This window comes from Glycine max, chromosome 13 (assembly GCF_000004515.6).
Source record: "Glycine max cultivar Williams 82 chromosome 13, Glycine_max_v4.0, whole genome shotgun sequence".
Lineage (NCBI taxonomy): Eukaryota > Viridiplantae > Streptophyta > Magnoliopsida > Fabales > Fabaceae > Glycine > Glycine max.
Window position 1 is genome coordinate 33330964 of NC_038249.2, and position 15060 is coordinate 33346023.

Sequence of the window (15060 nt, forward strand, 5' to 3'; positions counted from 1 at the left end):
CCAATATTTTGGGCTGTTTCTGAATAAATGGTGAAGACTGAAGCCTCTTGAAAAAAAAGTGAGTTCTACCAAGACTTTATTATAATAAGCTCAAGATATTCCCTAGTGTGGGCCTTTAGTGCTTATTTGCTGAACCTTAAAAACGGAGTTCATGTACATACCAAGACCCAAGACACATTATAATAACCCAACCTTCAAGATTACGTGAATTTGAGTAAAACTTTAATATAATTTTTCTTTCAATAAGTGAGTAAAACTTTAATATAATTTTTCTTTCAAGAGAATGAAACAACAGCTACTGACAACTAAACAACAATTGAAACTAAGGATAAAAATTAAATATTACTTTTCTCAATCTCTTTCTACTTCTATGTTAACCCAACCTTCAAGATTACGTGAATTTGAGTAAAACTTTAATATAATTAAATATTACAAATTAAAAATTATTTAATTTTTTTAAAAAGACTAAAATAAAAAATCGAATAATTACACTACCGATACATGTATACTATTTACTCTTAAAGATCTAATCACTTCACCCCTCACTATCTTTTTTACAACATCTTACCAATAGAAAAAACTACCGCAAGTGACACTCTTTTATTTTGGATCACTCTATTTGCACAGCTGGTTTAACCATGACAATGACACCTAGTCTTATAATGTCTCTAGTTAGTCTGTACTATCATCGCGACAGAGTTAATCGATCTCAATTAAATCTAGAAGAAGTATCAGCTTTATAATATAGTAGTATCGAAGATATTTTCCCCTTTATTATATTGAGATGAAAAAATCGATATTAAGCATTCATATGATATAATTATGGTTCAACAGTTGAAAGAAGACGCTCAGAAGGTCCAATTGTAAAGGACGTGGTTTGATTTGGTCTCTGTATTAACTAATTTCTAATATAATTTGCTGGTACCAAGACTCTAAATTCCTTCCCTCCCCCAAACACCACAACCGCATTAAAAAGAAAAACTGGTTTAAAAGGGTACCAAGTCAGCCACAATTGAATCCACAATTGAATCCATCCTTACAATAAATTAAAAGCCAATTGGCTATTCAAAAACACAAGTGTTGTGGCACACAAAGACTACATGAAAAGAAAGTATAACTAACCAGGATCACATTGGTTGTAGAAATCTTCAACATCTGCAATAGCATTACCAAGAAGAAAAAGCGCATGAGTATGGAAAAGCTTCCAAAACCTTCTAGCATATAAATTGTAAAAGATAAACAAATACATAAGGCTGAATGTCACATTCAAGCATTGAAAATGAATATAGATATTAAGGGCCTGTTTGATTTTCTTCTCAATTTTTCTTATAAAAACTGATTTTTAAAACAATTTCACAGTACTCAACAATCTATTTCTCATCCAATATGTAATAAGTTTCGAAAGTTGTTTCCAAAACCAGTGTTTTAAAAACCAAAAACAGTTGGAAGTTGTTTTCTTATCCTCTTCTATTTTCTTGAAATGCTCAGGGGAAAACGTTTAGAAAACAAAAATGTGTTCAAGGAAGGACAAAAACTTTCAAATGTGCTTAGGAGACAAAAACAAATTTTATAAAACACAAAACTGTTTTTGAAAACAGTAAACAAACAAAGCCTAATAATAAGGAAATAAAAGAAACGTAAGAAGCTCTCAACATTTTAAAACCGAAACTTACTTGCATGACCTAAACCCTAAGTTTAGAAAAGAAGGATCGAAATAGAGAGAAAAGGAACATAGCAAAGAGTTTCGTTTCAACTAAAACCCTAAGGAAGAGCCAGATCGAAAAAATTGTTGAGGGAACTTACTTGCACCGCGACTACGAAGCAGAGGGGTGTTGTGTTTGAAAGGGTTGAGCGTAAACACACAAACTCCCTCCCTGTTGTAAAGAGAGAAGAAAGCGGGAAGCCAAAAATTGAGTGTGGAGTGAAGTGATGGAAGGGATGCCCCTCAAATTAATTGCAATGTTTATACGTACAAGCTGTAAATTGTAATGTTATCAAAATTAATTTTTCTGAATATCTCTGTGCAGTGAACGAAATTTTGATGGAAGGGATGCCCCTCAAATTAATTTTTTCCATATCTCTCTGTGTAGTGTACGAAACATATCTCTGTGTATTATTATTATATAAAACACTTAGTTTATGCATAATTAATTTTTTCCATTAAAATAATTAAATATAATTCAATACAAAATTAAAATTATCATTAATCAAAATAAATTCATATTTATTTTTTTTTGTTAAAATCAATCATGATTAATATGAAGGACGAAATAAAAACAATTAAAAATTTGGAAACGTAAAATTCAATCATGTATTATATTTAATGAAACGATTGAATTTACTATTTTTTTAAACCATGTATTATGAATTTAAATGCTAGATAAAAAAAATAATAGGGATATATTTTGTAATTTTTAAATTATTTTAAAAATTAAAAACTAGTTTTTTATGTAAACTTTATAATAAAAAAAAACATTGTTCTATTCTTTTTAAGTGGTATACCTAATACAAATACTTAAAAATAATTTGGTATAAATAAACACTATACTGTCTATACAAAAATATTCATTCTAAATAAATAAAAAAGAATATATAAATACTCATTCATAAATAAATAAATAAATTTATAAAATATTTTGACCATCCATGTTTTTATATTTTTTTATAAATGCATATTTGGCCAAAATTAATTTAAGTAACATATCTTAGTAAAACGCGTAGATTTGATATGTATTAAATATATTTCAGAAATTAATTTTCAAAATTTATTTGAATTCATTCACGAGGATGTAAGTTTTGCTGCACATTTCACTTAAAACACAAATAAGAAAAGGAAATATTGACGGTGTAGGTTTGTGTAAGATCTAACAACTTCATCCTAGTTTTTTAGACGGAAGAAAATTTTTAATTAAAATATAATTAATAACGCAATATATGATTTTTTTAAAATATATAAAAATTAAAAAAAACGCAATATATGATTTTTTTAAAATATATAAAAATTAAAAAAAAATTTATATTAACATCGGTTTTTTGGAAAACCGATGTTAACATATCATACGTTAACATCGATTTTTTGGAAAACCGATGTTAAGAATGATACTTTATTTACAAATATGCCACCGCGTTTAACTTAACATCGGTTTTGTAAAAAACCGATGTTAATAAGCCGATGTTAAAACTACTTTTTGTAATAGTGATCTATGAGTCTATCACATCATAATTACCAATTGAGTAATACTCTTCTTAATCATGCTTAGATTCTTTAATTGAGTGATTATTCTTAAGTGGATTTACTGATGATAATGATGGTCAAATGATGCTCGTTGTTTGCACATGATGAAGGCTGAGATGTATTGTTTGGCATGTGTGGGTACGTGGCTAAAGAGAGTGTTTGATTTGACCATGTCAGGTATCCCTTCGTCCTGATCGGGTACTTTATCTGGTATAGCTAACCAAGTTCTTGGCCTCAGTTTCTGTGTTCCAAATAGAATTGATCATTGGTTCTTAGTGTACGTCCAAGGGGAGAGTCTATGTAGTGTGAAGCATTGCAATTTTTGTGAGTAGACAAGAAAAATAGGAAATGCAAAAGAAACCAAAACGAATCCGATATTCGTGTCCAACCGGTAAAAATGTGGACTGTTTATTTAATGCAATACAAGATTATACAAAGACGTAAGTCAATTAAAAGCACTGCGAATCGAATTAGATCTTTGAAATATGAATGAAAGCTAGGGATGGAAGAATGGAAAAGAAGCATGAACCTTCTTGATTCCAAAAAAAATGCAAATTATGTGCTGTGAGAAATATACGTGGTTGACGACTTTGTGGTGGGCTTAAGTTTTTTATTGAAGCAACTAACCTCAATTGGGAAAAAGGCATATTTTCTTTGGGAGAAAAGAAAAAAATGAAAAGTAGAAAACTCCATAAGTCAATGAATGGCTGCTGCCCACGTTTATGATTTTATCAATTAAACATGAAGTTCACAACCCACTTTTTATTCGCGTTTTACTATTATATATACTAACAATGCCAATGGTAATAGTAATAAAATGTAAAGTAAGGGTGCAACGTCACAAGCAGCAATAGCCAATGAGACAAGACGGTGATCCCCATCTAACTTCCACGAGAAGTAACAAACAAAACAGCCCATTGAACGCGTTTTTCCGCCTCTCTGGCGCTTTTGACTTTGCCAAAACGCAACAAATTGGAAGACCGCTGTTTTTATACAGTATAGTAGAACCAAATATCCAGCGCCATTTTTTCTTTCTTCGTACAGGTTCAAAGCATTAAAATTGGGTAATGGAGATATCATATGCATTAAAGTGAAGAACTTTTTATCCAAAAAATAGTGCAGTGGAAAGAGTTTTTTCATACCGACTACCAACAATTCTTTTTTCTTTGACATCCCATGATATCAAACTGACTAGGATTGTGGATTATATAAAAAGGAATTGATAATTTTTGCTTCAATAAATTAATTACACCTTACGATAAATCAGGATTCAAATTTAACTTTCTCTTGAGATAGCTACCATGTAAATATTAAGTTGTTTAAAAAATAAATTTAATTATTTATAGAAAATATCTTACGATTTATGTGCTCTAATAATGTATTTTATAAAATCACAATCAAGTAAAAATATTTTTAAAAACAAATTTTTAGCCATGCTTAAAGAAAAAAACTACTGCACGAAAGTTACGAATTCAAACTTGACAAAATCAAGTTTTGCATTACCAGTCATGGAGGAAAGATCATCGTCCCATAAAATTGCAACAAGATAGTTTCGTTCAAATTGGTGAATGGTAAATTTCGTACCACATATCATATTGTGAAACGATACAAGTTCGAAAGGCACAAAAGGTAATATTTCAATGAAGACTATGTTTATGTAAAACTTGATTGTACAGAACTAGAAGTTGAACATGAGAAGACAAAATTGTCACTATGTGTATACATATATATATTTCCTCCCAATAAAGATGAATCTAAAAGTGTTGCGAATAATCCATAACAGAGGAAAACAGAACCATATACACCAACTATACATTGATTCAAGTATTCTACTATCCCTATGCTAATATCTTGTCCCATAGAAAGAATATAAGAATATGACAAAACTGATGAAGAAATAAAAAAAGGTTTTAACATTTGATGAAGGAGGAACAAGTTATGCTACTGAAGGTAGTCATTAGTCAATGGCCGGCACCGGGGCTAGGAACAGATCGCAGAAGAATTTGTTCAGTGCTTATGAGGTGACGCGCAATGAGCTTCTCATCGACCACGGTGGAGTGTCCTTTTCTGCTGGGTGTGGAAGTTGGGACGGTGCCCTTGGGAAGAGAACTAAAAAACAAAGATGGGTCAACCTTGTTTTTGTTGTGTTTCTGTGCACCAAGATGAAGCTTTCTGGCTTCTAGACACGAACAAAGGGAAGCAAAGAGAACCAAGAATAGAACAAGGTGAGAGCCAAAGCGTGCCATGGAAAGTGGAAACTGAAACAAGGGAGAAAGAGTGAGGAGAAGAGAGGAAATGGAGTCTGTTGGGTGTCTGCGAGGGAATGAATAATGAATAATAATAGGTTATGATGGGATGAGCTAGCTAGTTTACGTGTTATATTTATAGGACCTATTTAGCATTAAATGGGTGGGAAGATAGAGAGAAGACTTTGACTTCAAGTTTTGTTGAAGCATGGTCCCTAGCAAAGTCAAGAGAAAAATGAGTAGTAGAATAAAAGGGACAAAATTGATTATAGACCGAAAAATACGTACAAGTTTTACGAGTATTTTTATTGATTAATTTGTAGGGTTTTAGTATGAGACAATGCTAGCTAAAATGACTTATAAAATACTACTAACACTTAGTAAAATTTAAATAATAAAATTGGTAGCTGCTTTTCAAATAGAGGAGTGGGAATGCGGGATAGGTGTGTATGTGTTTATAGAACAAAAGAGACAAGAGTCACATTAGTCAAAATGCTGAGTAATGCATATTTCCAAAATAGTCATCACTTGGAGCGTGCCGCGTGGGCTGCGTAAGTTAGTTAAGACGCCGTCCTCATCTTTTTGGTAATTTCCTTTAACTTTCTTTTTTTTTTTTTTTTTTGATTTTCTACGACGCCGTAAGGATCCACTCTAATTAATGCGTCATTGCCCAGCTTGCTTCCCCACCCATCTATCCCTGGTTTTCCATTTTGAGAATATTCAAAATAGTCGGTGTCTGCGGTTTAGTGTACCCCTCCTTCTTACTCTTAAGTCATAAGAAGTTTCTCAATTGGAAAAAAAATAAAATTAGATTCAGTATTATAGATATCTTAATTACTATTCATTATATAAATTCAGAATTTAAATTTTATATTTTGTAATTTATGTTGATCTCAAATGCTTTTTTTTTTTATAGTGTAGAATATTATAATAAAATTTCAGTTTTATTTAAATATTAGTACGGAGTTGATCCTACTGTTCATATGTTAAGTTATTAATTTTCTTAATTAGTAGTATCAGTTTTCCCGTAGGAAAAAAGAACCCCGATAAACACAATAAATTCTGGGAATGGTGCATCACATTTCACTTGACAACTTATTTTATTTGAGTATAAAATGGGAATATGTTTTGCGCGAGGAAAGAAAGTCAGCAAGGTCTATTAATTAAAATGAGACCTCATGAATCATGATATTAAAGGTAACAGAAACCATCATTTAAACATTACTGATCGCATTACATAAATATTATATACGGACAATTTCATTGAAATTGAGTTATGAATTACAAGTGAGAGACTCAAATAATTTGTAAAAGATTACCGATTTGAATTTAATTAACAAGTATTATACAGTTATATTTTTAAGTAATATTAAAAAATAAAAATTCATATACCTAATCTAAATAAACTAATAAAAACTATGCTACTTAATTTTAGTAGGAAAAATGATTTATTTTAAAAAAAATAAACAATCAATTTTGAGAATGTAAGTATCTGAGATGATAAAAATTTAATGTAAGGAATTTATAATAATTAATTTAAATAAATTAATATTTGAGAAAACCTAATTTTTAATATGATTTTCTTAAAAGTAATTAATATTTTGAGAGTTTTTTTAAAAAATATAAAAATAAGTAATATAAAATAGTGAAATTACATGCTAATTTTAAGAACAACGAGAGTATTACAAATACAATGTCTTAAGATGACTTATATTGAGAAAAGTTTAATGTTTATCTACTCAGAGTCTAAAATAGTTTTGTATTATTATCCAATGATAAATTATTATTTAAATTACTTTAAATTAAGATAATTATTTTAAAAGAAAATAAATTTAGTGTAAAAATTTTTATTCTATCAATGCATAATTTTTTTATAATAAATTTTTATGTTGTATAAAGAAAAATAAAGTGTCCAACATTCTTAAACACATAATTACCATATGGGTCATTGCTTATTACACCCCCATAATTTTTAATATTCTTAAGTTGCTCTTCCTTTTTATAAAACTTTCATCAATAACCTTTTTCCTTTGAGTCTAGAGCTATTAAAATGGGCTCAAACCCCAGGCCCAAAAAAAGAAAAAAAAAACTATAATTAATTATAGAGTTTAACCAGACTCACTTACGACCTAATCCACCCAGACTAAATTTGTGGTAGATCAGATTGACCTATCTAACCCACATAAAAATCTATTAATATTTTGTAATATTTTTTAAGACTTTAAATTGTTATATTCATTTAATTAGAAATAAAGTAAAATTGACCTAAAATACATTTTTATTGGAGAGATATGTGACCTTATTGAATTGCAAGATAACCACTTTATCATTTATATACCTTGGGATACCTATTGGAGCTAATCCTAGGTTGGAGGATACTTGGAAGTCAATTATGGATAAAGTTGGAAGAAGGTTGAACTCTTTGAAGCACAAATCTCTCTCTTTCATAGGGATTTTCTTAATAAACTTGTTAATGTCTTCTATCACTTTATTTTTTTTTTATGTCTTTCTTTAAAATTCCTAGGGGTGTGGTTAAGAGTATTGAGAGATTGCAAAAATTATTCCTTTGTGAATGAGAATGAGGGGAAATTTCGATAGATTAGATGGGGGAGAGTTTGTTGGCCAAAATCACATGGATGGCTAGGGATTAAGGATTTAAGAGCTTTTAATGAGTCTTTCTTGGGTAAATGGAGATAAAACCTTTTCCATCATGAGAATACTTTACGGGTTAAGATTCTTGAGTCTAAATATGGAGGGTGGAGGGGTCTTGTTGATGGAAATGTGTCAAATAAGTCTTCTAATTGGTGGAGAGATCTTTGCTCTATTTGTAGGGGCTAGGACTCTTCCACATGGTTTGAGTCGTGTTGCAAGTGGAGTATAGGTGACGAAGGAAAGGCATGGTTTTGGGTAGACAAGTGGGTAAGCGGAAGTAATCTATCATGTACATATCCTAGATTATTTTATTTATCCTCACAACAACAAGAAACTGTCAATAGGATTTGTAGTTGGGAAAATGATGAGTACGTATGGAATTTACAATGGAGGAGATCCGATTTTGTGTGCGAGGAAGTGTTGAAAGAAGAACCCCAACTTTTCTTGAGTACCATACAACTTAACAGTAATTTGCAAGATGAATGGAGATGGTTGTATGGTTAGTATGCATATTTTGTAAACTCATCTTACGTGTATATTTCTACTTTTTGGGAAGGTTGTAAAGAACAACCTTTGTTCTTATATTTGTGGTGCTTACAGGTACCTCCCAAGGTACAATACTTTATTTGGAGATTTTTGAATAATTGGATTGCCTTCTAAAGTTAATTTGAGCAGGAAGTGGGTTAAGTTGGCATCAAGTCTATCCTTGGTGTAACTCAGTTGAAAAATCAAGCGATCATGTCCCGTTTAACTGTGTTTATAGCTACCAAATTTGGAGCTTGTACCGTGGGTGGCTGAATGAGTATTTTGTCTTTCCAGACACAACAAAAATGCATTTCATGTAACAACATGGAGTTACGTTGACTAAGAGAGGAAACAAAGTCATAATGGTTTTGTGGGCCTCTGTTGGCTGGAATATATGGAAGTTACGTAATCAGTGTGTTTAGGGATAACCATTTTGATATGGAAAAAATAGTCCAAGATATCAACTTTTTTACTTGGTTCTAGCTAAAGAACCTGTTTGGTCTTGATATGAGTTTGTATCACAATGACAAGCCAACCCACAGATAAATTTCGAATTGATTCTCAAAGGGGAACAATTTTGAGACCAACTAACACATGGAATTATGCTAGGAATATGAGTTTGTGTGATTGACCTCAGGTTGACTGAGGAATTGGTTGGTGCATCTATAGAGCACAAGTGTGGGGTGGAGTAGGGTTTGTAATTGCAGATTGGTCTTCTTAATGGTGGGACTAACAGTGATATCAAACATTTAATATTGGCAACATATATATATATATATATATATATATATGCACTCTTTGGATTGGCACAAAGGATTGGAGCGGATTTTGGGGTAATTTATATGGTGGATGTATGCGTTTAATTTTGAGCCGAAAGCTTTAAAACTGCATTCCAATAGTTATAGTTGATTGGAGTTGGTTTTTTCTCATTGGTGTAAAGGAAAGTCATCATGAGAGGCCAATAACTGTCGTCTCTCTCGTGAACTGTCATGAAAGTCATCATGAGATAAATATATACTTTTTTTAAAAAAAAAATTAAGTGGATTGGTGAATAAATCCATTTAACTCAAAACTGGTGGTGGGTCAATCACACCATTTCTATAATTAATCTTAAGTGAACTAGTTGATCCATTTATAGGATAGGTTGATGTGAGCCGGATCCAACGAGTCAGATCTGTTTATTTTGATAGCTCTATTTGAGTTGAGCCACTCCTTTAACCCATTACAATTTACATAATACATTTTCTCTCCCTCTACATAAACATAAACGGGAGGAGGCTTTGAGTGATTTGGATACTTTTATCATGCATAAAATCCTCATTTCTATATTTATTTATTATGAGGAGGTTAGCTACTGTACAATTTGGGATTTAAAACAAACACACACATACATGCACACACATACATATAATCATAAAAACAATTCAATTAAGAAATTATAACTTTATTTAAGCTTATAAAAATATTTTTCCTCAGTTAAAGATAATCAATTTAAATAATTTTTTTTATAAAAATGAAAAAATTATTTCTTAAATCTGTATCAATGATATTAAGTTCAAAAGAATTTATAAATATTATAAATTTCTTAATATCATATTTTATTTTTATGGATAAAAAAATATAAGTTTGGATCACCAAAGATAAAAATAAAAACACGTCAATGTACATATTGTGGTATACATATTTTTTAAATTTTCAAGACTGTCGAACCCATTTTGGGCTAATAAAATTTTCAAACCAGGTTGAATTATATAAAAATAATTTATAACTTAAATTTCATTAACCTAATTTATATTGAATAAATCAGATCTGTCCATTAACCTAGCTCAACCTTTTTTAATAACTGGGTAAATATATATACAGACCTTTTTCCACACATATGATCACAACATGATTAGTTCATTCATTATTAAAAAAAATGGGTTGGGGTATATGTTTTATATCATTATTATTTTTAATTTAAGTACTGTAAAAAGTACCTGCACTTAAAATATAAGAGGAAAAAAGTTATTTAAATGAACGTTCTAAACCTATGATATTATCATTGCACTTCAGTCTTATATTTACTTAAGACCGTTGCTTTAATTTGTGTTTGCCAATTCTGATCGTTGCTTTCATGAAATTGTGTTTTTATGTTGCAATATTTGTTTTTTTTATAGGGAGTTTGGGTTTGCAATACTAGTCACTGAAAAGCCGGACAGATAACTTGATTAGCAACTAGGTGCTTCTTCTTCACCTTTTTGTGCTGACGGTTTGAATGTCAAGTTGGACAATATAGTTCTTGAATGAGGGTTTAATATTAGCCCAAAGTTATAGATAAGATAAAGATGTAACTTTATTCCCTTACCCCTCTTTTTGGTACAACAGAGGAAATTAAGGAAGAGAAGAGACGAGCAACAGGAGGAGTTTACGGATCTTCGCTCGTTTTTGAAAGGCTGGAAATAGAATGAAATTTTTAAAAGTCGTGTGGGATTCATGCAAAAAAAACTTTCCACGCTCGATTGCGAAAAATACAAAGAATTGATTATGATATATATACATAATCCATTATGAAAACATAATTGATGCCGGGAAGCTAAGTTCTTGAATCCTATTAGTGTAATTCTGATCAAATATAGCCAACGTACGGGATCACAGGTCTTAAACTTTTACAGCCTAGACTGTGCTCAGCAGGTACGATTAATTTCTACACAGACCCCTACATTTGAAACATTAACTGTCTGACATAGACAGGGACATACATATACATATTTTAATATTTAATATGATCAATGTCTAAAATATAAAATAGAAGAAATCATATATATACAAATAGAGATATTTCAATCAAATGAAAAATAAGTGTTATATAAAAAAATATTTAAATTGATAATATATTTATTTTTTAAATTTTTATGTATATTAATTATATAAAAATGACCGCTTAAATATTTAGAGCAACAAAAAATAATTTTTGAACACCTAGTAAGACATTTCGAACAAATATCAAATAAATACTAAGATGCGTTAATATAAAAAGTTTATCTGACATAACTACAATTCAAAACATAGTAAGCCAATACTTTATCCTAATCAACAAAAATGTAAAAGTTTTATAGCCCAATGAATGTATGTGTACTTTGTCAGCTACTCATGCTCCTAGCTCGTGTTTGCACAGCTACTAAATTGGACTTAATTACGTCTGATCTGACACTGAAGTGACTGAACACATTACCTTGATAATGGAAGACATGGTGCATTCAAATATAAAGGTCAGAGACATTTGCTTATGTATTTTTATAATTTTCAAGTGTACCACTATACGTGAGCTGCTTTCTATGAGATTAAGGCATTTGAGTTGTGGTTAGTGAATTAATAACATAATTGACCAAACCCTCCATTTCTAACTACATACTTGTTAACTCATTGACTTGTTGATAAGTGTATTAAATTTATCATAAATAATAATATATTTAGAAGTTTGAGTATTGAATCTATAAAAACTTTGTTTATATTTAGATTAATGTAAATCCAATTTAAAAATAAGAGATAAAATTTTTAAAATAATAAATAAATAAATATATTAGATAGGATAAAAATTTAAAGATAAAAATAAAAAATTTAAATTAAAATATGATAAAGATTAAAAAAATAAAATAAAAGAAGTAAAAAATAATAGAAATAAAAGATAAAAAAAGTGATACCATTAGGACCTGACTTATCTTATTTGTCTAGAATGTATAAGTTTATGATTTTTGTTTATCAATTTAGGTGATTCTATTTTATCCACACCTGTTCATTTACTTATTTATTTATCTATCTCTCAACTTCCTTTGAAAAGACTCTCGATAAATAAAATGTATGAAGTGTGAATTCTAGGTGTTTGCATGGATGCATGGAGATAAAACCATCATTTTATGTCTAGTATCGATGTTCTTATGTAATTTTTTCTTGTTGTTCTATTAGAAGTTATCATCTCCTGAATATCTAATCCAAAAATTGATTCATGCATATTTTTTAAAAATCTTATTCAGAAGATATCCTTTGGTAAGTGTAATAAAAAAAAGAAAAGATAATAGAAATTTATCCTTTTCATATGTTTAAACCATAAATAATAAAAATATCAATTTTTATTATTTAAGACAAAAATAACTACTAAATAAATATTTTTAAAAATATTTATAATATATTTTTATTATAAAAAAATAACTCATATTTAATAGGGAAATTGCTAAGAAATTTCGTAATCCCGAAATGATAATGGGTCCCAAACAAAGGCAAATTTCTGCACCATTCGGTGCTAGCAAGGAACCTTCTGATAACTATTTTTTCTTTTTTATACTTTTCCTTTCCTCTATTATAATAAATTGAATTCAAACACGCTTATTTTTTAATAAGCTCATCATCTTGACTTTAAATAATTCCTGATCGAAAGCTTTGCGTAACGTCTGTATTTCAGATCATTAAATTGACCTTGAATTATTCCTCGTCCCGTAACTTATATGCATATATATATATATATGCCACTGCCGGAACCTGGTCATCAATAATCCACTCCGAAAATTATTTTGAACACCCTTCATCGATCTAAATGGGTTTGGCAGGATTTCTCAGAAAACTCCAAGATATCTATTCTAAACATAAGCTCATATCCACTGTTTTCTTCTGTCTCTTGGTCTCACCTCCGTCCTTCTTCTATACCTTCTATGCCACAAGTCATTTATCCAGTGTTTTTCTCACCAGTGAAGGTGCCGACAACTCTGTAGGCGCAACCTTTCACTATATCATAGTTATTGCACAAGTTGAATGTTTTGCCGTTCTTGGCATATCCATGTTTTCCTTGCTAAAGCCACTGCTCCATATCTTAGCCTCAGAGCAGAAGATAGACCCAGAAGCGGAGTTGAGCATCAAAAACCTCATTTTATCATTGACCAAACCCGCGAGAAGCTTACTTTTTACCTGGTTCTTCGTAAGGCTATTCAAATTGGGTTATATATTCTTAGGAATATTGTTCGTGTTCCATCAGCGCGTGATGTTTGTTGTTAATTCAAGTTGTGACCAGCAAGCTGAACAAAGTTCCTTAGCCAGCAGCATCGACACGATAATATTCGTTGCAGCAGGTGTCTTAGTCTTCGCGTATTTGGCCACTTATGGGAATTTGGCAATTGAGATCTCGATTCGTGAAGAGATTAGTGGAACCGAGGCATTGAAGAAGGCTTCAGAGCTTTTAGAGGGAAAGAGGAAGCTAGTTGCAGGATTTGTGGTGAATGTAGTGCTCGGGGTTATATCTGTAGGGTTGTTTGTGAGTTGCGTGTACTTGAACACATGTTCCAAACTCTCGATGGACTCTAAGAAAAGCATCATGAGCCAGATAGGGAATTTTGGTATATTTCAGGTTGAGTTTTACACATGGGGATGCTTCTCAATCTTGTATTCAATATGCAAGAAGTCTCGCGGTGAAACAACAACATTTCATTTCCAACCCTATGGGAGCTTGCAACGCATGCTGCAAAAGGAGGAGGAGCCCTTGCTTCCCTTATAAAATTAAGAGTATCGATTGTAAACTTTCATTTAATTTGTAATTTAGGAATATATAAGTGAAAGTAAGTATTTCGTTTTTCACAATACTGTATGTTTTATTTGTTTTACGTGGCTTATAATTATTCATAAACTGAATCTCAAATATGAATGAGCCTTGCTTATATACGGTACGTGAATCTTTTCTCCAGCTCGATCGTTCCCATAGCTTAGATATTTAAACGATTAATAAAAGATAATTAATAAATAAAGTCTCGTATATGTTTTTATTATAATATTTATATATCTATCTTTTTACAGTTAACAGACACTGTATTTATGTATATATGTATGTACTACGCAATGATGACAAGTGACATCTACCGTGGTTAGTTAGCTAGGACTTGGGATTGCCATGACAAGAGTGTTAGACGACACAAATTGCTATACTCGCAGTTATCTCGTCTTATCCAAGAAACAGATTCAACTTTGCAACTTTAAAGACTCTCTGATTTAGGTTATATGGAAATTAATTGATATAAGAGGATTTAAGAGAAATAGAAGTAGAAAAATAAAAGGAAAGGAGGTTTTGATGAGGAAAAGCAAAGAGGGAAACAACCAAGGGGAGAGGAGAAAAAGGAGGTGGAAGAAACGAGAGATGTAAATGTAAATGTCATGTCAATATCTTGTGATCATTCCTGACACTGCTAACATTTTTTTTATATCAGGAACCAAAATGTAAATGCAAGTACTTATAGAGGAACTAATATAATATTTTTCAAGTTGAGAGACTAAAAAGTAAAATTTGTATAATTATAAAGATGAAGATGTAAAAATAATGCAAGTATAGTAGTAGGTACTAAAACATATATAACACACACCAAGGCAACACCACATCAGTGTCCA

General features: G+C 30.6%; 1 protein-coding gene across 1 annotated transcript; it reads left to right on the forward strand.

Moving 5' to 3' along the window:
* The first annotated feature begins 13030 nt into the window (after positions 1-13030).
* On the forward strand, positions 13031-14259 carry LOC106795509 (uncharacterized). Its single transcript, XM_014765780.3, has one exon. It carries the CDS (start codon positions 13229-13231, stop codon positions 14177-14179), a length of 951 nt encoding a protein of 316 aa, XP_014621266.1. The 5' UTR covers positions 13031-13228; the 3' UTR covers positions 14180-14259.
* The last annotated feature ends 801 nt before the right edge of the window (positions 14260-15060 follow it).

Coding starts and splice junctions, on each gene's coding strand:
- LOC106795509 (XM_014765780.3), top strand. CDS start 13,229: ATGGGTTTGGCAGGATTTCTCAGAAAACTCCAAGATATCTATTCTAAA.